Here is a 27452-nt window from a genome sequence, read left to right as displayed (position 1 = left end):
GGTAGTTTCCTTCATCAAAGAAAACGATAAGCATTGATTGCGATTCGTTACCCACCATTAGTGTACTCATAATACACAAATTATTTGGTTTTTGAAATACCGGTTTAGACGCATGGCAAGGGTCAAATTTTATCCTCATTTGAAAAAGGCCACATTGGCGCCCATGCGATTCCACTCCACGTGACGTCACAGGGACATAGTTTCTACACGAGAGGAAAGGAGTTATACATCGTCTGAGGTTACCAATGCATGCATGAGGCACAGAGCTCAGGGAAACATGTCTTAATAATCACCTAATAAAACTGTCTAAGTTCGGAAAGTTTTCTTCGTTTGATAAGGTATTAATAAACCTTTTTTAAGCCAAACGCTACCATTCAGCAAGGTACTCAGCTATCCGTTAGCATCCTGCGTCCTATCAGCGCTCAGAGCCTCGATCAAGGTCACTTCACAAGGAGAGAGGGGGAACCAGAAATGCGTCGCACGGACTTTCCTACTTACGCGTCGCGTTTTTGCGCGCTTGAAAATGTTCACTTTTCATTTAATCGCGAAAAATAGATATCGTCATTTAAAAATCTTAAAGCGCGAAATACGTACTCCAGGAGTAATAATCTTTCGATTTAGGCATGGGCGCCACATTGGCGCCCATGCGATTCCACTCCACGTGACGTCACAGGGACCTAGTTTCTACACGGAAACATATAAATAAAAAATAAAAGGAAACCACCCTATTGGAATTTTGGTTGAAAATATTTTGAGATGAACCAGCAAGACACCTAATAACCCATCTAATTGGAAATGAAAGAAATAAAGTACGCGCGAAGTTCGAAAAATGTGGGGCGAATTGATTGGTTCTGTGGTTGAGATAATTCTGTTCAATTCAAGCATCTGTTAGATTCAGGCATCATGCCCTTTCCACTTGCGGTCAGACTTCCATTCGGTCTTAAGTAGGGTTTGCAAGTCGAAGATGATTGCCATGAAAATAGTTCAGAAACTATATCCCACGGCTAATGACAACACCGAAGTAATCCAGTGTGTGACTTCGCTTCGAGATTATTGATATATAAAAACAGCAAAAGAAACGTCGCCGCGGGTGAAGGAAAAATAGTTTAATTTTCAAACTTCAATATACTCCTATGGTAAAAAATTTTAATCCATCCAAATCTAATAAAAAATTGTCCCGTAGCAGATGCAAGTTTATACTTACATATTTTCGTATCATCTCAACAGAAGAAACTATTAATCACCAGCAAAGGCTTATAGAAACTGTTAATCACCAGCAAAGGCTTATCCATACATTTGGGAGCGCAACTTCCACCAATAGGATAGTTTACTTCATCAAAGAAAACGAAAGGCATTGATTGCGATTCGTTACCCACCATTAGTGATATTCATAATATACAAATTATTTCGTTTTAGGAATACCGGTTTAGACGAATGGCAATGGTCAATTTTATCCTCATTTGAAAAAGCCGAGATTGGTGCCCATACGATGCCACTCAACGTGATGTCACACGGACCTAGATTCTATACGAGTAGATAGGAGTTTTACATCGTCTGAGATTACCAATGCCTGCATGAGGCACAGAGCTCAGGGAAACATCTCTTAACCCCTCAACGCCGTCATGCGTACCCAGTACGCGCCCTTTAAATTTCGTATGCCGCCGTCATGCGTACCCAGTACGCTTCCTGACCTACTGTTTATAATATTTTTTCTCTGTCAGATATTGTATGTTAAATTAAAACTAATTACTCTATCTTTTGAAGAAATGTTTTTCCTTTCCAATAAAATATTCATAGCGGTTTTATGCCTTCAAGATTTTTTAAAAATGCTTCGATAAAATTCCGTTTTAAACCAGCGCCTTGAAGACTTCAGTCCAAAAACTCAACGCCTTCTTTCAGCTGTTCTATCATGAAAACTTCTGCCTATTCTGCTTGAGAGACGTCTAGAAGGGTCAGCTACTTTAGCTTGAGATACGGTATCTTCTAAGCTCAATGCCATCTCTCCATCTTCTCCTTGTTTGTCGTCACCTTGAGCCCCAAATGTGTTTGGTCCGCCTCATTAGTCCTAAGCGTCCTAAGCGAAGGGGCCATGTGCTTCGCTCTGCATTTATTTTTTTATTTTTTTTCTGGACAGTAATCAACGAAGATAAGATTCCATCTAAACAGTCAGCGTATACCAGGGCCCCTTCGAGATATTTTCTCGTCTCTTGAGGGAGCTTCTAAACCACGAGCTTCAGTCCACTAGAGTCATTCATGCTGTGTGGTGTTCGTTCAGGCAGTGTGTTGAAATTCTCATCGGGTGTACTTCCTGTGTGTGGTATTATTTTATAATTGGGGATCCTACGAAATGGGAATAGTATTGAAAGGCAAAAAAGAGACTCGGAAGTCAGTTTGTGTGTTAGGCTATAGTAAAATCATTGGTGGGGTGAATTTCAAGGACCTGTTATTGCATTCGTACGTAATGTAAAGAAAGCGCCATTACAAGTGATGTAAGAAGTTATTTAGGAGACTATTGAATGAGGCAGTCCTAAATTCATATGTTGTTCACAGGAAAAACACGTATAAAAATTTGACTTATCATTTCACGTGCCATTGGGCGAGGTAATATAATTGAAATATCCAACGTCATGGGAACTGTTTGGACCTGGCCGTCATTCATTACACAATTTAGTACCAAGACTCACAAAAATAGATTTCCTAAAGACAATTCTGCAGCTGGGAAGAAATCAAAGTCTCAAAGGAGAGGTGCAGTTTGTGCGTAACATGGGAAATGAAGAGTTTGCGTGTACTGGTATGAAAATGCGCTGTGGGATTATGTTTGGATTGCTTCAAATCATGTCACACAAAGCAGATTTTCTAAGGTAAATCATTTGAATACTTGCATATCGACGTTTGAAACATAAGCATGTGATTACCTATATGAAATGATACGGTAATAATGGAACAAAGTCAGAGAAGTGGGCGGAGTGGTAAATTTTCAAGTAGGCAAAACGGGTAATCCTATCGAAAGTATCCAAGCTGTTATGAAATTTTCAACCCCAAATAACTAAATTACATCACGTATTTGTATTTTTTAAATGCGTGGAATGTTAGAGATCTCGTAGCTTATTCGAAACCAAATAAAAATCTTTCAAAATTGAAAATTTATTTATTAGTTCATAAAAGGAGATACATAAAACAATAAATATTTTTTCAAATCGCTCGAAAAATTATTATATAGTAGCGCATTATATTACGCAAGTTTGCAAAAATTTTCAACGATATTGATCTTATATTATGAAAGATATAATTTATTGAATGATAGTATACCAAAAAGGCGAAGATTTTTAAATCTCATCCGGCCGCTGAGATGGGATTTAATTAAATGCCTGCCGCGCTTGAGGGGTTAATAATCACCTATTAAAATTGCCTAAGGTCGGAAAGATATCTTCGTTTGATTAGGTAGATATTAACAATCCACATTTAAGCCAAGTGCTACCACCAGGCAGGGTACTCTGCTACCTGCTAGCATCCTGCGTCGTATCAGCGCTCAAAGCCTCGCCCCAAGGTCACCTCACTTGCGGTAGCGGGAACGAGAACGGCGTCACACGGACTTTTCTCAGCGTTAATACTTAGCCGTCGCGTTTTCGGACGCTTGCAAATTTTCACTTTTCATTTATTGGCGAAAAATAGATATCGTCATTAAAAAAATCTAAAATCGTGAAATACGTACTCCAGGCGTAACGATCTTTCGATTAAGGCAATAAAAAATAATAGGAAACCACACTATTGAAGCCTGAATTTGTTGAAATTAGTTTAAATATTGAAATTAACACTTGCAATGTTTCACGATCATAAAATAATTTATGTCGACCTCGGTTTCAATCTTCGCGGTACAAATGGTGCGTAGTGCATTTAATTGACACAATTGTTTTATTTGAGTTGGGGAAGTAACGCCTGTTCTACACGCTCGGATCAGCTCATCCGGCTTAGCTCAGCCTAATCGCTCTGCGCGAACCCATTCTTAACGAGAGGCTTAAGTCGACCCCTCGCCATCTGATGGCAATGACTGAAAGTCTAAGAACACTTGAGAATCGGCGAGCGCTGAAGTATTTCATGGAAAAATTTCTAGCAAAGCAGATAATTAACGGATTTATTTTGGCAGATCAGTGTGTTCCCGAGTTATTATCTGTGGTACTTCTACGGAAGGAGATGATTTTAGAATAATTAACATGATTTTTCGTCGGCTAGGGCGATAATACTTCCTCAGGTTTTGTTACCAGTTAAGTAGAGAATTTTGAAATTTTTACATCGAAAAAAGTTCTAAATGTATATTTAGTATATTATGACTCCGTTAATTAAATATTACGAATGTTTTGGATCATCAATGGAATGGTGATGAAGGTGACCGCGAGAAGATGGCAAGAACGCTGACGAGAAGGCGACGACGGTAAAGGCTTTCAAATTTTTTGTTCACTGGGAACGTATTATAGTATTCCAGTAAGGACATTGGTCTTATCCGCAATCCCATTTCAAGCACGCGCCGCTAAATTTGTCATTAATGAGCTCAGTGAGAAGAACCACACTCAGAAGAAAACCGAACGCAACTAAATACACGCGCCATGTGAGAGAGAGGTGATGACAACAGCGCAGTGTTTTACTTAAGCGGGGGGTCCCATGCGAGATGATCCGACCCCCTCGGCTGAACCCTGGCAACGACTGTAAGGGGAGAGAGGAGATGGAGACACTTGAAGAGGAATGAGAACGGAATAGAGAGCGGGGTAAGATGATGATTGGGAAAAACAGAGAAAGTTGTGGTGGGAGTTGGTAAGGAAGGAGACGTTGGAAATGGAGCGTTTTTTGGGGTCAACAAAATTTTTATCAGAAACATTCCGACATCCACGTGGCGGCAGTCTTCCTTTCCGGCGGAATTGGGGGGTGTGGTTTCGGGAGGGTGTGCATGCATGAACGGTTGTGGTGCCGTCGGAGGAGGCAGACAGCCGGTCGGATTAGCGGTCATCCTGAACCTAAAGGTTCTTATGAGCTGGGCTGTTGGGTTCACAGTATGTCGTACAATAATCTACATAATACCCTGCGAGCCACCTCGAGGGAGTTTGGCAGGGGGTAACAAATCACCAACATTCGGCATGCAAGAGGACCGCCACATGCACACCACACGGTCATAGATATATTTCGCATACTAGTAAAATATACATGCTTATTCATAAAAAAAACTTGCATGAATCTGCTCTAGGAATTACTAAGCATAATCAAGGTTAGAACTATGAAAAAAACATGCAATGAATGATGCTATCAAGCGACGCCACTAATACTATCAATTGAGACAACTTTGCTATCCTAAACAGTACGAGGGAAGAATGGCATTTTTAATCTCTACGTTTTGCAGTCTATTTCTTTTATTTTATTATCATGATCACGTACACTACAGTACGATGGAAATACATATAGCGGGATGTTTTAACACTGAATGGGGGAAGGAGTGGGGGGAGGTGGATTTGTCGATTCTTCTAGGCACGCACTATATTTAGGATTTATAAGGTAGATCATGCGAAACACAGATCGCGCTCTTTCTTCACGGCGTTATAAAATCTGGTTGAAAAGACAAGTTGACGAATTATTTCAAGATTTTAAGAAAGCTTTCGACAGTGTTCCTCACAATGAACTTTCATACAAATTAGAGTCATGCGCATTAAACGAAACAGTCGTAAACTGGTTACGTTCTGGACTGGACTTCGTTAGGAAATCATTGAGCCGAAACATATTCAGATTAATAATAAGTACACTTTTTAAAAAGTACACTGTCGGGACTAAAATGACAGATTTGTACATTTTGGTCTCTAATTTGACGACTTGAATAAGAAATTTTTACAATTTGGAATACGTGCGCATCATTTGTAATTATTGAGCAAATGGTACCTGAATTTGGTCGCCACGATTCAAAAATATTATTTAAAAACAAGCCTTTAATTTCCCTTTAAACTTTGGTGATTGTGGTCTTCAGACGGCTTTAGGATTCAACCAGGCGATGGGAAACGACTTTGATTGAAAGTTAGACCTGGAAGCAAGTGTTATTGTGGATATTTTCAAAGTTATCCCCGAACCCTCTAGTAATCGTATGTTTTTCAATGACGTCTTTACACCATGCACAATATCTATTGTTTTGAAAGAAAAAGGATTTTTTGACACCGGAACCCTGCATGAAAATAGAACAAGGGCGTGTCTGAAAGAATATAGCAAAACCTTTAGCATAAAATCGAGAGGAACAGGAAAACAAGCATTCAATGAAGCTGTAGGTCAGTATTGTTTGATGGAATGATAACTCGGTTGTCACTGTAGACAGCAATACATGTTCTGTGCTTCTGTTGGGCAAAGGGAAACGTTTCAGCAGAAAAAAATACTATTCCACTGCCTCGAGTTAATGGGGAGAGCATTAAATACATGAAAGGTCTGTACATACGTAATAATGCAAGTAAAAATTACCGCACTAGAATTTTGGGAGAAAGGAGGTCCTAGTTTATAAACTCATGATTGGAAGGTAATACCATTTAATTCAAATAATTGTCTGTTGACCCTGATAATTTTCATTGTTACTCTTAAAATGGATTCATATCATATGCAAAATAAATTGAAAATATAGTACTAGATTTGATTAGCGATTAGATCACAAATTTTGAGGATGAGGTGGGCTATGGAGCACAGCACTAAAAAGCATCATGGCAAATAGGAGGTGTACATCAGGAGGTCTTCCTGCACCTTGTTAGAAAAATTGTCACAATTGAATGTTATGCACCATATGGGATATACTCATTTCAAAGCAAAATAAATCACAGGAACTTCAAGCCATAATAAATTTACAGTGCAACCTCGATATAACGACACCCCAAGGTGCACTAATAAACACCCGCTATAGCGAATTGTCGCTTTACCGGAGGTGGAGCAAATAATAGTCAATATACCTGTTGCGAACAGATATACAGGAACAGGAGTGGTGCGGCGACAGATAAACATCTATTCGATAAACGTAAGCATAAATCCAGACGAAAGGCGATGTTTTTTTGCATCACTAAATTTCCTTACTCAAACAACGACTAACTATTCAAACAATTTATAAGCGCCGCACTGAATAAAAATCATGGAAAGCATTGTTTCGTCAACCATTATGCCAATGCACATCCGACGAAGTCATTTTTCTATGCACTTAATTAGTTCATTTACGTGATCATTCTATTATTTTGGTATATTCCACTGAAAAATCAAAAATTAACTGATAAAACAGTATCGCGGTTATTTAATGCCTCAAAGGTTTCCATTGGTGTATGTTTATTGTTTCTGTACGTTAAGCGGCAGTGAAGTGAAATAACGCATTACATTTGTTTCTACAGGCGAAAACGGTGGAAGGTTGTATAACGTTCCCGCCTTGGAAGACTTTTTCTATCAGATAATGTAATATCTTCATCATCTACGGTAAAAAGTTTGCTAAGCTTGAAAAATGACGTGATTAAAATTGCCGTTGTTGAAAAAAAGTTTCTTTTTGAGTATTACGCACGCGACGTATTTGAAATGATACACCGAGTTTATCACGGCACTGCAAACGAGAGTTAGTTGTTCGGTGAGTTTTTCCAGCGGCCACCAGGGGATTCTCGGCTACCCACGTGACAAAAGAGAGCGCCAGTACGACTCCGACCAGTGACGCGAATAGTTCACCCTTGTAAATCCACAACGGAGAATAAATGCGTCCATCCGGACAATTAACGCTGAGTATCATTGCTTCGTACATCGTACATCATCGCTAAGGCGCACTACCTACCTTTAAGGCCGTTTTACACGGTAAACGGAATTGCGCAGGTTAGAGCTGCATTAATTTCTAAAATGGCGTGGAATTGCGCGAATGCATGAACGAAATTAGAACAGGGGCTATTTTACCGTCTCGCATCCACGCATGTGTTCATGCAAATTCACCGCTTTACACGACGCAATTTTGGTTGCGCCTTCACACGTACGTCAGACTGCGCAATTCCGTCTACCGTGTAAAACGGCCTTTAGAGGCATCATTGCAAGAAATACCTCATACTGCAAGGGTTTTGTCGGGGAGTTGTATGTAAAAAAAAGTTCCGTTTCGTCTATGTTATATGACGCGGGGAATACTTCTAAAGATACTTATGATCAGAGTCCTTTCTTTTACGACTTCAGGTTTACACCGCAGGCATCACCAGCAATTGTGAGGGGAGATAACGCTTTGGTGCTTCGCATTAGTATAATCAACCTTCTGCACTCTTAAAATTCTCGATTCGCAATCTATCCCTAAAATACTCCGCTCCAGGCTTGGGCGTAGCCCCTTTCTCAGAAGTTCCCGCAGATTTGAATGGGCAAAACCACCCGAACAAAGCTCCTTATAACGCTTCATCGTCTGCATTCCTTGGGCGCTTTTGTTTTTTTTTTAATTTTGCAGAGCGAATAGGAAGATAAATTAATTTCGACACTATCATATTACTCCTTTATTTTTATTTTCTCGCTTAGACGTGTTTGGCGTTTTTTGGCCATGGTGACTGCCATCAAATGCTTTCTATTCACGCAACTCACGGACGTGCGGGTATGCTGCCGACTGCTTTCTGCCGCCCGAGGAACAAAAGAAGATTAAGCATTCGCGAATGCTAATGCCACAATATTTTCACTAAAATTAACTACTTATTTATCGAACGACAGTTTACCAAATAAATTTGAGACTGAGCACTCCATTAACTTCATTTCTAACAGATCGCTAGCATTTACAGAGGTTAAGGAGTCTTGATGAAAGTCTTCCGGCGGTGAAACCCTCGCTATGACGAGAGCCAACACCCAAAGGGTCTCGTAAAAACGAATTTTTTAACACGCTTATTATAGGGTCAATTAACGGTGCATCGGCTATCTCTCGTTATAGCGGGAGTGTCGCTATAGCCCGTACTCGCTTTAACGAGGTTCCACTGTATTTGATCTCTATGGAGCATGATATTCAATATTGGATAAAACTTCACAACAGTTTGCAGCAAAAATTTAAAAATTTTTAGTTTAATCACATCACATTCAATGAAATGTTATTTCTCTGAATGTGCCTTGAATGGTATTGTAACAGAATATATTATAATACCATGAAAGAAAATAATTCAATTACACCAAAAATATGCATACATTTACGACCGCAAATTGAAAAAATCCCATCTAAGCTTTTCTTTAGGTATGACCGAAGATTGCAAAATTAAATTCTACATCACATTGAAATTGTGTGCCATACATCTGAAATTAATAATCTTTAAGGAATATATTGCACTTCACAATATTATCCCTACATCATTATAGTTGCAAATTACAGGAAAATGCCTCTCAAGTGAATGGGTCAAACGAGACCAGAGAAATGAACCAAAACAAACCAATGTTCACTAAAGGGCTACACAAACATGAGTACATCCGGCATAACATAATTCTAACAAATAGGAAAGAGCGGCATAGGTTGCAAATAGATTTACGTGCACAATGTCTTTCAGATAAATTGTAGGATTACATTGGTAAGCCAAAATGGTACATTCCTTCCCTTTACTTATAGCGTAAATGAGATGCAAAGTGATATAAAATCAAAAATACAAATATCCCAGCGGCATGACTAGGAAAAGGCTGATAAAATTGTGTGCCCACAGGATTAAAACAACATGCATCACAAAATGTAATGTATCACCCAATGAAAAAGTGCCATTTAGCAAACATGAAATCAATATAAATGTCTGAGTATAATCATAAGATATTTGTAATGATTACACTAAACACATTAGTAATTAAGTTAACCCAATAAAAACTGAGAGGCTTAAAGAAAATAAATGATAGTAAACGGGATGTTCCTCTTCAGCACTGGCTCCATCACAATCTCCAAAGTGTATCAGGCCAAATTCATCTCTGGAACAGAAAATATAAATTAATGGAATGAAAAGTAGTGCAATCACAAACAAAATGCAATGTCAAAATTAGGTCAATATTCATAGTGAGATAAAATATTACCTCCATTCATAAAAATGCAATGGCAGAAATTATAGGCAATAATTATTAAATATCTTCCGAGAAGCCCATGCTCTAGAAGAATCATTTATTTTATAAGTGAAAAATATTGGAAGACTTTCCCTATTGTTTTGAATTTACAGATTTATCACTGGATTGATATATCATGGATTTGAATATGGGCACTCTTCAATTTTCTTATATTATTTATCTTTAACTTCATTATTTATCCATTAGAGTTAGTTAGTTTTGAAGTCACTTTCTTAACCCTTGAACGACGGACTGGGTCCAATGGACCCGGTTGGTAGTTTTGAAAGTTTATAATCATGTCAAAAATACTTGAAATTGAATTTGAAGCCGTGACTTTTCCTAATTGTACGTACTTCCTTAAACTTATGACATATACGATCTATAATACATGTTATCTTTTAAGGAGAAATCTGAATCTTGGAATATCGAGAAGTAGAATGTTTGACTATAATAAATTGTATTTAAATATTTTTATATTAAAAAACCCCACTCTCATTATATCAAACTACTTATAGAACACATAGGAGGAACAGCTAAGGATTGAGGATCCAATGTACCTGAAGTTTCACTTCACCTCTAGATGCCAAACCAATGAGAGGCCCATTTTTGGGAAATCATGGAAAATTAAATCAAGAACAAATATTTCAACTATTCAAAACTTTGTTTACATTTAGATTTATTAACTACCAATTTATATGCAAAAACAGCTTCAAATAATGATTTCAATGGTTAAATGAAGACCATGATGTAAAGAAAAAACCGTAAGAAATAGATATAGGACCCACATTTGCATTGGCTAGAAATTTTCCAATCACATTGTTAGAATAGAGAGAGAATAGGAGAGGGGCTTGCTGCTGCAAAATAGCTCTTTCTTGTGTGCATCCATTATAAGCGATAAGACGAGGGACAGCTGCCGCAAGCCAAGATAACTTTGCCTTCGGTGTCTTCCCATCCAATGCTAATTTGATACACCCATCTAATCCCCCTCCCCTCTTCCTCATCTCCTCCAACTCCTCTGTAGCCCTCATCCACTCACGCTCTCGTTCCACATCTCCCTTGCTATAAGGACTCCCCTCATTATCAAAAACTAATTTCAGGGATAATTGTGAGAGGGCCCAAGCTAAATTAGCACATACGGCTTTATCTTTATCACCAGAACAATCCTTTGCACCCAAATATACAGTCTCACTCTCAAAATCACAAAATGATATCAATGCACTCCCATTCCCCTGAGTCCCATCAAAATCCACAACCTTCTCCTTCATCCTTCCAATGCTATAAGAATCAATGTCCACCATCACCTTCACCCGATCATCCCCACTTAAAAACTTAATAACACAAGCAGTGCATCCATCTCCATCATACAGTCTCTCATACAATCTACGCATTTCATCAACTCCATTTCCATACAATGTCCGTGTCTTCCGCATCATGGCGTCCACGCACTCCTGCCTTGCTCTGGCCGGATCTGATGTAGGTTGACTTAAAGATGCCTCCCCATTAAGACCACACTTGATACATGTCATATCCTCTGCTGTTGACGTCACCGCCTCTTCCAGACAATGCAACAGTGCATCGCATCCACACACTTGCGCTTTCAGTTCCTCCAACGATGAGCTCAGCTGTCGCACAAGAGATTTCATCTCTCGCCTATATGAGTCCACAGAGGACTTGAGAGATGCAATATCACATTCTGGGCTAGCCACAGGTGTTACATGATCAGTGCTCCTACTCAAAGATGCTTCCAGACGACGCAAAATAACTTGGTCTCTCCTGTGAACCAACGTCACCAAATTCAGAATTTTTGAACGTTCTACATCGTCAGGGAACTGCCGCACCATCTCCTCAGCTGAAGGCAATGCATTCTGTTGACTGTCAACCGTAATGTCTGTGTCAGCTCCTCTTGCCAATAACTCCTGCACCCAATCAGCTTTACCAAGTCCCACTCCAACATGCAAGAGTGTTTTCTCCTTTATCATTCTGCTATTCACATCTTCCAACATGTCCAGTAGTTCTCTATGCCGGAGGAATGAGCCAGTCACCAATCCAGCAAGAAGCCTCTCCTCAACAAATTGCTCAGCATTGCTGTTAGAGATGTTGCTCGCCATGATTGGGAAAAAAGAAATAATTTATTTGAGCAGAAGTGGATTCAGCAGAAGTAGGCTGTATAAAGCAGGTGTGGTGGCAATGGTCACGAAGGAGTAACACACGATCTCAGCCTGGGTTTGAAAAGAATGAATGTTGACTGAAAAGAAAAAGAAGAAACATCAAATTACTATCTTAAATTTTGTCAATAGCATTGTGGGAACTTAACAACTAGCATAAGCGTGACCCGAGAAAAACTATCTCGCTTGCTATGCAATGCAGATTAAAAATGAAATGATCTGGAATAGCATTTTTGAAATTCAATCACTCACAACCATCGTTTTTATGAGGAAATAATTCCATTGGAGACCAAAACAGATGTAACTATGCTAAAAATGTCAGGACAGTTTTCTACCAAGCAGGAGTACCGATCATTTATTACGGAACATAATAATGAGGGAAGTGAGGTTAGAATGAAAGTAGAGATGATATGCCCGAAAATCTATGATGTGACATGATAAGATGGGAAAAGAGACTGCTGAAAAAAAGGAAAACAGAAAGAAATTAGAACAATAGAAGGAATTTATCAGATGCAGGTGCAACATGGTGGAAGTTTGAAATATTTAAATTGAAGACGGTAACACTTTTCCTCGATATTTAATGTACAATTCTTGTACCAGATGATGACTCTGTGAGCTGAAATGCATCATTCACATTGAAATGTTGTGGGAAAGTGTATTCCTTCCTAAATTCAGATCGTAAATAATTATGTGTGTCTTCCCTCCTGCATACCAATAGAAAAACAAATGTTCCCGATTAACTTCTTAATGGGAGATGCCAGCATGGGTGGAAATGCATCATAAAATTATCAATATTTGCTTGGTTACTTTCTGGAAGGGAATTCATGTGTAATATTTCTTTCGTCAAATGATACGCAGTCTTATTCCCTTTGGTGCCATTAATTGAAAGCATGATTGCGCCTGGTTTTCCTCCTCACTTCCTTTTCTCTTCTAAGAAATGCTAATTACCTAAGTTCTCAATTATCTTCCCCTTATACACCATCACTTATATTATGTTACTTTATTTAACCATGGGACTACCGAATCGACTGAATAACCTTGAAATATGTTGAAAATGGAGAATAGCCCCTTTTAAAAGATTCCAACTGAAATTAAAAGATTCCAATAGGTGATCCTCTTATCTCCATCATTCCATCTTTACGCTGAAGTGAAGATGTGGCTAGAATGGAAGTATTTTCAAATGGGTGATGAGCTTCAGGACAAAGCCAAAATTAATGTAATCAATTGGCGGAAACATCCTATGAAGAAGGTATAGCAAATCACGTCTACAGGCACGACCAATCCCTCAATCACCGAGACAATGGGGAATTCCACTGAAAATGGGTGATTACGCCATAAAAAAATATCCTCCACGCTAAAAATTACAGTGAAAGCAGTTCTTCTCCAACATGCGTATTATTCACATAATTCCACTTTGAAAATCGTATAGTAATCTTGCGCTTCAAACGACCCATCGCCATGTTGGCTGAGCGTGACGTCAGAGTCCAGTAAACAAAACGTTAACGTGGTGCCAGTAGACTGTTTACCCCAGTTTTAGAAAAATCTATGTATCTCTCATAGCATATGCATTTCAAAGCAATGAGTAAATGACAGCAGTTAAATGATATACAAAACGAGCTCTTGATTACTATCGAACGAGACAGTTCATTTAATTTATCTTACGTTTCAATTTCCCGGCTTCTCAACTCCGCGAAATCTCCAATGCCGGAGAAGAAATAAGCGACCATGAATTAATGTACCTTCAAAATGTTCCTAGAATGCGCCTTCATGAAGACGGATTCAGCCATCGCGTAATACGTGCATCGTAAAGTCTTAAAAACCATTCGCAACTGTTTTTAACACTCCCTTAATGTTATGTCTCAGTATCGTCGTAGCTGTTTGTTATGGTCGTTACTGTTTGTTATTGCCATGGAGCGAATCTGCTTACTATCACTCTGACGTCACAGGACGTTTTTGTAGCACGAAAGAATTTAGTGATTTTCGCGAACTTTGAAGCTCCGTAATAACAAGAATATTGAGAATTATAAAGTCATATTTTGCAAACCTTTGTAACTTCAACTTACTTATCGATACATGTAAAAAAATAGCTATTTTAATTTTATGAGAGCACCCCATTATGTCTAAAGAACACCACAAGTGTGCTCAACGTTTGGCAATGGAATAATTTTTAAGCAATCACTTCGTCTTCTAATCATGACCCATCGGGTCGAGTCGGGTTGAGAAAAACAGCCCATGTACTTAATGGAATTTTATAAGCTGTGCAATTCTCACTGTTTACAGTAGTTTTTTTCAAGAACTTAATTTTAACACATTGAGTGCCGGGTGCTAAATTTAAAGCCCTACTGAAAAATCCAGCCATTTTTACCAAATGTGTACATTTTTTAAAACATTAGCATTAAAAAATATTTATATCGATGTATACTTCAGTAAAAATATGACGTTTCTCTTCTTTATGAATGAGTTGAATATTATTTATTGCTAATTTTTAAATACATAACTTAACAATGAAAACCTGTTTTTGAAATATAAAAAAGTTGCAACATATGATATACCGCCATAACATGCATAACAATTTTTAATAACACTCAATTCGAACTACTTAAAGCATGGAAATTATAAAACACCATTGTTCCAAGCAAAGCGTTATGAATCCTGGATGACAAAAAGGGTCCCTGCACCCTCAACTAACGGTTCTTTCAGCAAAAGAATTTTCACACCAAGTGGCCTAACATAAGGATACCAGTAGCTGCAAAGGACTTTTCATCCTCGAGACATTAAAAGAACTCTTTTTCCATCGAGGATTTGATTTTTGAAATAACAGAATCACTAAGCAGTATGGTGGGAAAGTACAATGGGCGAAATATTACAGCTTCACGCGTACAAAGCCAATTAAATAGAAAGACATAACATTACGTCCATGGCAATTTTCAGAAAGATCTTGAGGACATAATATTACGTCCATGGCACACTAAGTGTTAATCTAGAGTTTTAAATGCAGAATGGCTTCAAAATCCATTTCTGCACCTGGGATTTTAATAAATATTAGCAGGCAGGGCCCCCCAGCTAAGAAGATAAGATCTTGAGCCCCAGCCGAGGGCCCCAATCACCCCACACCACCCCTGCTTATCTTCCTTGCATACTCCACTTCTTATCTTCCCCTGATATCCTATTAATCTGTATTAGAAATTCCTCATCACCACAGTGTCTTGGTGTACATGAATTGAAACAAATATGGATCATATGGATAACGCCATTGGATATTCCACTTATCTGATTTTTATGGCATATATTACAATTTAAATTCTTCATGCTCGTGGCCCTAATAACATACACAATCTTGCCCAGTTGTTTCAGTAAAATAGAAGTCTTTACAGATGTTAGACGTGGCCTCATATTGTATGAATTATACTGGAGCAAAAATTTACTATCTTTCACTCATTACACGTTGACTATTTTTACTAGAAAATTTGGTACAAAAAAACAATTCTGTTTCCTATTAAAGAGTAAAATTTCCTAAGTTGCACAATGCTCAGATGACAAGAGTACATATCCAGATTTTGGGGAGGAGTACAGGTGCACGCTTCCACCTGATTCTTTAAAAGTAGACAAGATTTATAATATGGTTATCATTTGTTTGTTTTGGTTTGAGTATCAATCATAAAATGTCATATTAATAACATTCCTATTGAAATAAAGGGAATATTTTTTACTTTAATTCAGTATGTTGCTCTTAATCCCAAATATAAGAAGACACTGGCGTTCACAGGTAGGATATTAATTTAACTGTGATTTAAATGAATATATAGCAAGCACTATCTCTCCCTAGACATTCTCCTATCTCCTACAAAATAAACTGAAACACCTCTGGAAACATCCTTTAATCACAGAAAGCCAAAATAATTATTTAAAGGGATATTTAGTTGTAGAAACGATTGTAAAAACATATTTAGACCAGGGTTTCCACTCAAACTACATCACAAATTTTCACAGTTTTTTCCAGGTTTTCATCGTCTAAATGTCATCATATTCACCATTTGTAGATCAGGCATATTAGGCAGAAATGTTAATCATGTAACAATTATCAGCCAGACATTAACTAAAAATTTAACAAATGCAAAAGATGCCTTCAATGCAAATGCAGCAATGAAGTGCTATCTCTTATGACGTCTCTCATAGCTAGCAAAATTCAACTTCGGCTAAAGGGTGTGAGTGGGAAAATGGAGGGAGCAGGGTGGCAGGAAGGAGAGCAGTAGTGTCTGATTTCTTTGCCAGGGTTAAGGTCAATGTGCTGTCTTGGCACACGGGCCAATTAATAATTGTACTTCGAATACACGGGTGTAGATAAATGTGTGGACAGTGTCTGCACGTGACTCGGCTTTGAAACATGATCAAAAGAGATTTTTCTTTTAATCCGCCAATCCTAGTTCTACAATCAAGTTTGAGAGATTTCTAAGGTTTCGTGGCTAATTCCAGGTTTTGTAATGGTAGACGAAATTCAGGGTTTATTCACGGTTAAAAGGCTTTCACGCTTGAGTGGGGACCCTGTTAGACACATCATCTCATGCCACAAATTAAAATCTGAAGGAAAGCGGGATAGAAAAATAATTCAAATGGATACATGTTTTATGATAGTCGTTAGCCATAATTAGTAAATATATTGCAAGTGTGTAAACCGTAGAGTACCCACTTTTTACTTTACTAAGATATTGAGTTTATTTAAGAAGAGGTATGCAGGGGTAGGTGTGAGAAATGTAGTCCCAAGTTTCTTGTTTTACTTTGTGGAACCACGACATTCGAAATGAAGTTAATTCGAATTATATTCCACCATAACCATAAATATTCAACGAAGCATCTCCTCAATCTCATCATACAGCTATCCCGCCCTTGTCCATTCTGCCATTTTGACTTCGCACTTGACCGCTCCGGAAAGAAATTCTCATAGCGAAAGTATTGCCTACCGAAAGTATTGTATTTTAACCTGTTTTCTCTGGCAATATTTGCAGAATAATAAATACTTTTTATGCATAAATTATTAGCAAGACCACCAGTCCAACATTTTCTCCATTTTTACAGTAACATATGACCTTTCTAAAACATTTAAAGTAATACCGGTGCTCTGGAGTACTTCCGTCGAGAGTACAGTGTAGCGTTCTTTGAACCATTCCCAATGGTAATGGCGATATCTTATCCACTTTCAGAATTATACTCTATCACCTCACCATGAAGAGTAGCTCACTGAAGATTGTATATTTAACTTTCAAACTGAGCGTAATTTTCTCTGGGTATTTAGGATTGTGATAATTGCATGCAATGAAATAAAACTTCAGGTGTCACACTTGCAAGACTTTTCCATACTCAGCCAGATTTTGAAATTGACGCTAATCCATTTTTGAGATTTATTTTTTTCAGTTGGTACTATTTCGTTTTGGTTGCTAGGAAAATTTTGTTTTTCTGCTTCTCTGAAAAAATGAAATAGTAAACTTGGGAATTATGCCTTTTCAGGATGTACTTTATCTTTATTTTACTATTTTAACCTGTTTTCTCTGGCAATATTTGCAGAATAATAAATACTTTTTATGCATAAATTATTAGCAAGACCACCAGTTCAACATTTTATCCATTTTTACAGTAACATATGACCTTTCTAAAACATTTAAAGTAACACCGATTGTTTTAAAAATGATATGGTAGATATTCTTGATAGTAAGATAAGAATATATGATAGATTTTAACAGCATTTTATACAAAAGCCAAAAATAATCAGATCATACAAACTGACTAATGCTAACCTCTGATTGAAGCAGTTAAAAAGTTATTTCGTACATATCATTTTGCAATAGCACTACGTCTCGTGGAATAGAAATTGGTGGATTAAATTTGAAATAAATTTTTGGAACAATGTTCTGCAACTGTGGAGTAAGTGAGAGGTACACTGTGGTGGAAAACTTTTTTTGGATATAACAAAAGAAATACTTGCTCTCCACCCTTAACGTGCATGACGCGTAAACTCTGTTGGTCGATTGTATAATATAATATGTTTCTCTTGAAAGGCATGCTCATTTAAAGTAAGGCAATCATGTAGTAATGGATAATTCAAAGAAAAGCATAGAATGAATGTATCCAAAACTACTCACCCAATAGATTAGGCAATCTGGTTGAAATCTGTAAACGCTCTTTCCTTGGCTCTCCTATTCCCAATACAGAGAAGGCAATCCTGAAATGTAAAATAAATTAAGTTTGTTACTGACATGGGAAAATTTTTATACACGCATGAAGCAAACCTTTCTCTAATGCCTTTTTTAACTCACAGAAGTCTCAATCCAAGATGAAGCAATAACACTTCTCAAAAAGCAGGAGTTTAAGAAAATAATGGTGGATCAATTCATCAGATGCAATTCGCACGATATCTGCTCGTCCTGTGGCTTAAAAAGAGGGCTTTACACGCATAGAGAACGGGCTTATCTAATCATTAGGGCCTTATAAAAAATGGAAGTATAGAGATTGCCAATTTACGATAATTCCAGTCATCGCTCTGGCAAAAATAATTGTGATACTCTCAATTGCACATAATGGATAAGGACAGATATAACATTTTACTATTTTTCTTCGGATTGGTTGTGATTTATGGTGTGATTATTGAGACATGGGATAACCAAATGAAGATGAAGGCAATGGATTCCAAGCTGAACACACTGACTTGCCTGTACCCCCACGGGCAATCCAAAATCTTGAAATAAGAATACGAAAGCTTGTAATTTGATAACGAGGTGAAGGTAATGGATTCTAAACTGAACACACTGGCTAGCCTCTACCCCCACGGGCAATCCAGATACGAAAGCTTGTAGGCATTGTGCACACAAGCCAACAGTTAACCAAACTACTGTTCAAGAACTGCAAATGCTTCTTCATCAGAACAATTTTAAATCCAAACGTAAGCAAATAATATTAAATAATCACATTCAACAGAGATAACCCATAAACAGCACTAACCAAAAACATTAAAGGTAAGTACATATTTGTTGATATAATTATTTATAATATCATGATTATATAATCCATACCACGGTTGGGAGAAGAATGTCACTTTAGCCGGCAGATTTTTGCAAGACAAACGAAGAATAGATTTTTCAATACATAGCTTGATAAATGAAGGTGATGTGAGGTTTACCAGGTCCTCTAGTAAATATGTAATAAAAAAAGTTAATTTTTAATACTTTTATGTCCTTATTACTCCAAAATAGGAAGAAAGCGATAATTATTTACATTTTTTACGAGTATTCACAATTAAAAAAATGCAGCGGTCCCTTAGACCGCATGCCAAAATTGCGAACGCCTGTATAAATCAAAACATCCTCTGAAATAAAAGTAAAAAATGATCAGCAGGGCTATTCAGTAACTGTTTATGCAGTCGCGAAGACAAAAGATTCCGTGACGGGATCGCGAAAATCACATTGTTGCTGTTCACAAAGCCATTTCGAACATTCCGCCGCGTAAGTCTCGTGCTTCAGTTTACGCAACAAGAGTTGTCACCGAAAACACCTTCCGGTTAGTGGGTTAATTTCCTGAATATTTTTGTGCAACCTCTGTGAATGTTGACCACCTTATGGCCTCAGGAGGTTAACGACTTAACAAAATGGGTACTAAGTGTACCACGCAACTCACTTGGTCACCCTTTGGTTGGCGACATTAGTTTCCTTGATAAATCAAATCATGCCTTTATGACCTTTGACTCCTAATATGACCTACGGAGGTCAAAAAATCAACAATACTGATAAATGAACAGCAAAACTGTTGTAAGAACCCTTAAAAACCCATGGTTCGACGCGCTGGTTGTCACGATGGCTTGACGTTTACCTCTAAGACCCTTGACCCCCACTGTGACCTCCTAAGGTCAAAAAATCAACAATACTGATAAATGAACTGCAAAAATGACTTAAGCACCTTTTAAAACCTGTGGTTTGTCAAGTTGGTTGTCACGATGGCCTGACACTTACCTCTATGACCTTTGACCTCAGTATTAGCCTTGGAGGTCAAATACTGGATAAGACAAGAATTTGGACAATACGAATGACATGGGAACACTTTAAAACTCATGGATCGACACCTTTGATGGTATGCTATTTTCACCCTTATGCCCTTGACTGAGACCTTACTGGGTCAACAGTTGAATTTTCATAAACAAAATTGTTATTTTCGGTTTCCTCATGTCCGAAAACCTAAGAATTAACATCCTGATCAATGAAATTCAGACTTTTTTCTATCTAGATTTTTTTAACATTGAAAATTTTGGTTTGGGCCCACATTGTGAGGTCAAAGATCAAAATTCTAAAATTTTGATTGTATGCAACAAAACTTAGGACCTTTCCCCATGAGTATGCCAATTTTCACGAATATTACTGCAGTGGAAGTTACTAAAAAATGGAAGGAGGTAAAAAATGACACACGATCGTTGAGACAGTCTGTACAATAACATAAATCTTGGAAGCAAGATGTATACATCAAAATTCCTGCGAAAAATTTTGAGGGAGTTGTAAGTCATTTATAAGGAGAAGATCGGAAATAAAATGATCTGAAAATAAGGACAGCTTATTTCGCTGATTTATGAACATGTGAAAGTGGTATGAAGCAAAGAAAAGAAAGAAGCAGTAGATGCATCGTATGTCCGCCAAATAAAGACATTAAAATAAGAATAAAGACATTGCCGGCCTCGGTGCCGGCGGGATAAAGTCCTCGCCTGCCAAACCGAAGGTCTCGGGCCCCATACAGAACATAGATGTTTGTGATTGTTAAATGTTATCAACCCCGATGTAAAGGCCGACAGAGCTGTTTTTGGTGGTGTGTGAAATAAATAAATAAATAAGTAAAACAAAATTGTTCTGTTGCTCATGCAATAATTGGATGTGCATGAGCAATATGATTTGTATTTCCAAGGACTGTAAGAAAAATTCTAAGGATCACTGATGAGGAAAATAAAGTGTAAAAATATCAATATGTGTTTATCATCATTAGGAACCTAGACTACGAAACTTTGATAAGTAACGGAAATGTAAGTCAGCACGCAGTAGAAAAGGACTACCGTGCTAATGCCATGATAACATTATTCACTGTGCATATGGAAGATTCTGAGGAAGTAAATTTTGTAGGAGACAGATGAGGATTACGCTATAAATTTTGGGGGAACAACACCCCCAAGTATAGTCTCAGGATAATCCAAGTATTATCAGGTACGTATTAGAAGTGTGAACAAAAATTTCTCAGATGAAACACCGAGTCACAATGGTCATTGTTACAGACATGTCAACACTATAATCGAGCATCATTTTTCTGGGCAACTGTGAGTCACCTCTGCTGTGAAGATGACACTCTCCCTTCACATTAAAACAGCAAGTAAAAATTGATTTAAATCATAATATTTACTTTCAGATGATTAAATGATAAACTCAAAGTTAAATTTTTCCCTTCCATTACATCCCAGATAGCATGCTAAACTTGCAGCAAGCTTGCTGCAAGCTTGTCACGACAAAGTTGCAAGTTTGCAGCAAGCTTGTCATGACAAGCCTGCAAGCTTGCGGCAAGCTTGAATCAAACCTCCTAGTTACGCTTTTTCAAACTTGCAGCAAACTTGTCGCAACAAACTTGCAGCAAACCTGTCGCAGCAAACTTGTCGCATCAAACTTGCAGCCAACTTGTCACATCAACCTTGTCGCATCAAACTTGCAGCATCAAACTTGCGGCAAACTTGTCGCATCAAACTTACCGCAAACTTGTCCCATGAAACTTGCAGCAAACTTGTTGCCTCAAACTTGTCGTATCAAACTTGCAGCATATTGTCACATCAAACTTGTTAATGTTTTGATAAAATTAAAAAAAAAAAACAAGGATGCAAATTGGCTTTGAGGATGTAAAATTAAAAAATCATTTTCTTGAATTCCTGTTTATTTACACATATAATTACATATTTAGAGATTTATTAAATATCTTCATCAGCCTGAACCTCGGCGTGTTTGTTCATCCTGCCAATCCTTGAAGAGAAAATAGTAATTACTCCACGTGAAATGAGGTATAATGTGTCATTTGACAAAAGCAGGGAGGTACATACTATCATTTGCAAAAGTCTTGCAACAAATCGAGTGGCACCACTTTCGCTCCATTCGTTACATGGTTATCTTATTGGATTTAGAGCCTTATGACTCTTTCCACAAGATTGAAGCCAAATCCTAAGATCCGAGTGTCATTTGATATGTCACTCATCTTCCGTATATTCCATGGTAACACAATAAGCTACACAATGCAACCCAATCAGCACAAGATTCTTCCGCACATACACAATGGAACACACTTAGCACTATGACATGCGCTGGTCTAGGGATTTTCAATTTCAGATTATTATTATTTACACGACATACACAAATGCAATTCTTCACTATGAACACAGAACAATTTATATGATTTAGATGCATAAATCACTTCCTTCATGTTATCGGATATCGAGAAATATTACTTGACGAAATGGAAAAGGCACACCTCTCGGAAATGAAATTCAACACTGTCATCACAGGGCTATCCAGCAACTGAACTATATTCATGGTGGCTTCGCACCGATCCGAAATTTTCTCCACCTTCAACTATGAATTACGTCATGCCGAACCTCTAAAGACACCTGCAGTTAGTACCTACATGACCGCAACTCCCAACTTGTTTATTCTCCAAACAATGAATCAAATACAACCGGTATAGTGATGCGTCGTGTTAATCGCGCGTGTGAATGCTAGCGGTTATTCATGATGACATCGTACGGAATCCAGAATAATTCTTCGCTTCGAGAGCAAGGTCAAATGTAACATGAAGCGAGGGATATGAGACTAGCCCACTTCGCCAAGGGCATACTCAGGATCATAACTGAGGGGGGGTGGGGGTCAAGCCATGGTCTTGAGGGAGGGGGGCAAACCAAGTTGTGACATTAGTTTTTGAGATTATTTCCTGTCGAATTGAATTATTAATTGTCGATTTCTGGCCACTATTAAATTTGAATGACCACTATCTGGGTATAAACCTTAATGGTAGCTCGGAAAGGACTCACGAACAGGTCATCGTGACACGGGAGGGAGACGTAGGAAAGTTTGAGATTATTTTTATACTCGTATTTGACTGGATTAGAGAAGTGAAAATATTTAAGAAATTACGTATATGGAACCATAGATTACTACGATAGTTCTCATCCCAAACGTTAATAATGATGAGCAGTTACGGACCTGTAAAGGAAACTTTATAACACTGGGAATCATATTCACCACTGATTCTGATTGGAGTTCCCTCAAGGGAAACGCAATGATTCGTCCTACCGTGCTAACAACGTAGGATTCCTGTCGAACGATCATTTAAATTAGAAATTGTAATTAAAAAATGCTCACATTCAATATTTGGTATTCTCTTAACACACATGTAAAAAATAAAAAAACTTTAAAACAAAATACAGCTTTGAGGAGGATAAAAAAATTTGGGAATTGGAGGGAATCAAACGCTGCTCCTCCGATTACAAGCCGAGAACTCTTCCACTGCGCTATTCAGACTTCAATTGTTGAGGATGGTAATTCTGATAATTTATCTTAATAGTAACATGAGCTGCTGTCATATGCTTCCCAATTGAAAGATTTTTGAACAAAATAATCACTTTCTCAGTATTTCAGTCTTTCATTCGTATATGTCTTTATAGCCTGAATACGGAGGCTTTCACATACTTTACGTTTCCGCTGGTTAGTATAGGAATATTATGATGTTGCTGCTCGAGTCGCCTGCGGCTTCGGTGTCATGGTATTGTCCTTATAAGTTATTATTATTTGTTATTATGTTTCTAACTCGGTATTTGTAAATCTAATGAACAAGCTTATACATTCATTTCAAGCAGAAATTCTGTTAAGATTTGCTTACGTCCTACTTGAAAGGTTTTATGAAATGAGCTGCAGTTCCACCGATTTCAATCCTGCCCTAAACATAAAACGTATTGCCAACAAACACATTTCCTAATACCATATGACCTACTTAATACATGTAGTGAAGTTAATTAATGATGCTCAGTAAGTATCATAATTATCCCTAATTCATCAGAGCATTATTTAAAAGATTGCAGGTTAATGTAATAACTTAATCATCAACGATATAGCAGCTTAGAATTATTATATGCATTCACACTTATTTAGCAGCGCAACATATTATCAAACAATACCTGTTGAAATCCGAAAATCATTGAAAAAGAGACTTTTAGCAGGAATTAAGCTTTCCTCGTCATATCTTGAATACGTGGAAAGGAATACCTCTCTACCGGTTGACGGACGTCACTCTCGAGAACTATGTTGTTATTTATGCACGTCACGGTCGAGAACTCTGTTGTTATTTATGCACGTCACGGTCGAGAACTCTGTTGTTATTTATGCAACGATTAAAGCCCATTAGCTTAACTAATTTCATATTTTTCGCGTTTGCTCAGATATTTATACGATGAAACATTTGGAATATCAAAGCTTTCTCATATCTTATGTCATAGATATAGTATTTTAAAAATCAACTCGAGTCAATAAATGTTAACAAAAGTCCGCCATGTTCACAGTGAGCCACTTGTGATTTCCAGCTCTCTGAAAAGAGCTAAGATCACTCAAAAAGAGCCAAGCTACAAACTTTTCAAAATCTCTCCGAGGAATTACCCTCGATCTTTTCTCCTGCATAAAATGCTATAATGTGTTTGGGGGAATATCATGAACATTAATTCACTTAAATGGAAGCGATCAAATCTCGAGACTGAAAAGGATTTAAAAAAACCTCACCCACACAATGACCCGTTCTCCATACATTGAACCATGAAGACTAGTGTTGGATTGCTGCACACACCCTAAAACCATACATTTTCCGGGCACAATCTTTGTGGTGCAAAAGTGGCGCCGCTCGATTTGTTGCAAGACTTTTGCAAATGATAATACATTGAGAAATTATTAACTGATATTCCAAAATGAATAAGCAATCAAATTTAATATTTAAGATGTCCATTGTACCCCCACATTCTCATAATGGCTGTATATGATTCAACTTCCATGGAACATTATAGATTAGTGTATACCTAACATAAGAGGGAATGGAAAATATGAAGAAAATGTCTGATGATGATCGAATTAATGTGGCAGAGAAATGAGAAGCAACAACTTACTTTCTCATTTTCCTCACTTTAGCCTGGTTCAGCCAATCACTTAAACAACCCTTCAGCGACACATCCGACGCCTCAGGGTAGATCCTTCTGCATACACCTATGAAATAATAAAAAACATACTTAATGTCACTTAATGTAATATGTTAAAAGTTCATTTCAATGATCAATTATTATAATAATCTTAGAATATCTTATTGAATGCACTCACGAAAAATAACAGGACACACAGATGTGCTGTAAAAAGATTTCTTTGCTGAATTCTTCAGCCGTTTGCCCGTTAGAGAGTACAATTCTGCCACATCATCACTTATGAGACGACGCAGTATATATTGAAGCAGTGCTCGTTCATTTTTCCCACCAACTGCTACCAAACATTGCATCTAGAGAGAAAAAAGATCAGATCAATTAAGAGTTAACAGCTAATACAAGAATAACAAAAATCATGTTTACAGCCAGAAGAAATATTCACCAAAATAATTAACACAATTGTCATGGTCAGTATGCACATGTAGTATGTGTGCACAAGTGCATATGAAATTACAAAAATCCAATCATACCAAAACTGTTTAATATTTCATTGGATAATAATCCATATGCACTTCAAAATTATGTTGTACTTGACTATTTTTATAACACTTTGAATTCCAAACACCTACGAATGTCTGGCGAGCTCCAAATTCACATGGATTTTGAAACTTTCTTGCAAAAACTTAATTGTTCTTTCATTAAAAAATCATACATTGTTTGAATCAGGATGGTAGCACACAAATTATCATTATTCACTGACCAACTTTGGCTCAAATGAGGGATCTTCACCTATCCTATGGCAGAGTTTGATGAAATCCTCATCCGCTGTCAAAGGCAATTGGCTGAAATTCATCTCCTCCACAGTAGCATCCTTTCGCTTTGGGTCACAAGCCAATAAAGCATCTACTTTCCTCTCCAAGTGTGAAAACCCAGGTGCCATTTCTCCCATCCACATGAGGAGCTGGCTATTCTGTAGTTTTAATTTTTCTGCAACCTGTAAATATAAAATTGTTATAAATACACTAATACCGATTGATTTGCTTACTACATTAGCAGACTTGGTACTTAATCATCATAAATCCTGTCTACATGCCTATCAAACAGGTGCTTACCATAGATTTTAATATACTACTAATTTTTCTATCAACAAACACGAGTAATTGATTACATAACAAAAAATTTAAGGATTGCAATCTTATTGCACAGAAACAGCTTAGAAACGTTTTACTTATGCCCTTGAGTGCAACATGTCTGTTAAAAATGTACTGGCAGAAATGTACGATGTATACATGGGCATTTGCAAAAGAATGTACTAAAGCACAAATCAATGGCTAAATTATAATGATAGGAGAGAGTTCAACTGATGGCTATGTTTAGAACAGCTTATTAATTGCTATTATTCTTCGACATATTCCAAATAGTTACTCATTTTCAAGAAAAATCTTTCGTAAATGAGTTTATTGAGGTTGAGACTAATGTTTTAATGTCATAAAGAACTGTTAACAAAGTGGCTTCTACTGCGAGAACCCTGATATTTCAACTTTAACCGTCTGAATGGATTCTTTTCACTATGCCAGCGAAAGCAAAGACCATGCTAAATTGTAATTACCCTGAGAATAAAATAATGAATAATCTTAAATGATTATTGGATAGTAATTGGCGGTTCATTAATCATACATAAGTATCGAATGGAAAAAAATGTTCCATTTACTTACAATTACATGGAGAGCACAGCAGAGAATCTCTTCGTGACGCTAAAAGCCACTGTTTCCGGGAGTTCAAAAACTTATTCAGGCGTTGATTTGTTGCATGAAACAGCATACTTCCAATCCCTTTTTGCCAGTATTCACTACGAAGCACGGATTATTTTCTTCTTCCATAGCATACTTCAACGTAAATTTGCTTGTAACGTAGCCTACGCTTGTAACCTTGTAAGCACAGCCATGCACAATCACAAAATATCAGTAACCGTTAGGTCACGTGGTACAGAAGACGGCCGCCGGGCGTTTTGGCGC

At 37.5% G+C, this 27452-nt stretch overlaps 2 protein-coding genes across 4 annotated transcripts; both read right to left on the bottom strand.

The window, feature by feature from the left end:
- Positions 1-9512: 9512 nt before the first annotated feature.
- LOC124173322 lies at positions 9513-18482 on the bottom strand. Its single transcript, XM_046552850.1, has 3 exons — positions 18350-18482; positions 10836-12295; positions 9513-9921 (listed from the first exon to the last, which is right to left on the bottom strand). The coding sequence occupies exons 2-3, from the start codon at positions 12156-12158 to the stop codon at positions 9916-9918; spliced, it is 1329 nt and encodes a 442-aa protein (XP_046408806.1). The 5' UTR covers positions 12159-12295; positions 18350-18482; the 3' UTR covers positions 9513-9915.
- A 3314-nt stretch (positions 18483-21796) lies between these two features.
- Positions 21797-27412, bottom strand: LOC124173331. 3 transcript variants are annotated; one of them, XR_006868483.1, is made up of 6 exons: positions 27153-27407; positions 26198-26431; positions 25619-25790; positions 25411-25507; positions 21902-22237; positions 21797-21862 (listed from the first exon to the last, which is right to left on the bottom strand). XR_006868483.1 is itself a non-coding variant. In XM_046552862.1 (5 exons), the coding sequence occupies exons 2-5, from the start codon at positions 26390-26392 to the stop codon at positions 22186-22188; spliced, it is 516 nt and encodes a 171-aa protein (XP_046408818.1). In that variant the 5' UTR covers positions 26393-26431; positions 27153-27407; the 3' UTR covers positions 21860-22185. The 3 variants fall into 3 exon arrangements, 1 of the variants encoding a protein (XP_046408818.1); XR_006868484.1 differs by having other exon boundaries at positions 21860-22237; positions 26227-26431; positions 27153-27412; XM_046552862.1 differs by having other exon boundaries at positions 21860-22237.
- Positions 27413-27452: the final 40 nt, after the last annotated feature.

This window comes from Ischnura elegans (genome assembly GCF_921293095.1).
Source record: "Ischnura elegans chromosome 13 unlocalized genomic scaffold, ioIscEleg1.1 SUPER_13_unloc_4, whole genome shotgun sequence".
NCBI classification, from domain to species: Eukaryota; Metazoa; Arthropoda; class Insecta; order Odonata; family Coenagrionidae; genus Ischnura; species Ischnura elegans.
Note: the sequence above shows the minus strand (reverse complement) of the source record. Positions and strands in the feature narration are given on the sequence as shown.

What these genes read in the sequence shown, in the direction of transcription:
- LOC124173322 (XM_046552850.1), bottom strand. Translation starts at nt 12,158, where the DNA reads ATGGCGAGCAACATCTCTAACAGCAATGCTGAGCAATTTGTTGAGGAG.
- LOC124173331 (XM_046552862.1), bottom strand. Translation starts at nt 26,392, where the DNA reads ATGTGGATGGGAGAAATGGCACCTGGGTTTTCACACTTGGAGAGGAAA. An exon ending in CCTCATTTGAGCCAAAGTTG is followed by an intron (nt 25,791 to 26,197) that starts GTCAGTGAATAA and finishes TTTTCTCTCTAG; the next exon opens with ATGCAATGTTTGGTAGCAGT. An exon ending in TGTGTGTCCTGTTATTTTTC is followed by an intron (nt 25,508 to 25,618) that starts GTGAGTGCATTC and finishes ATTATTTCATAG; the next exon opens with GTGTATGCAGAAGGATCTAC.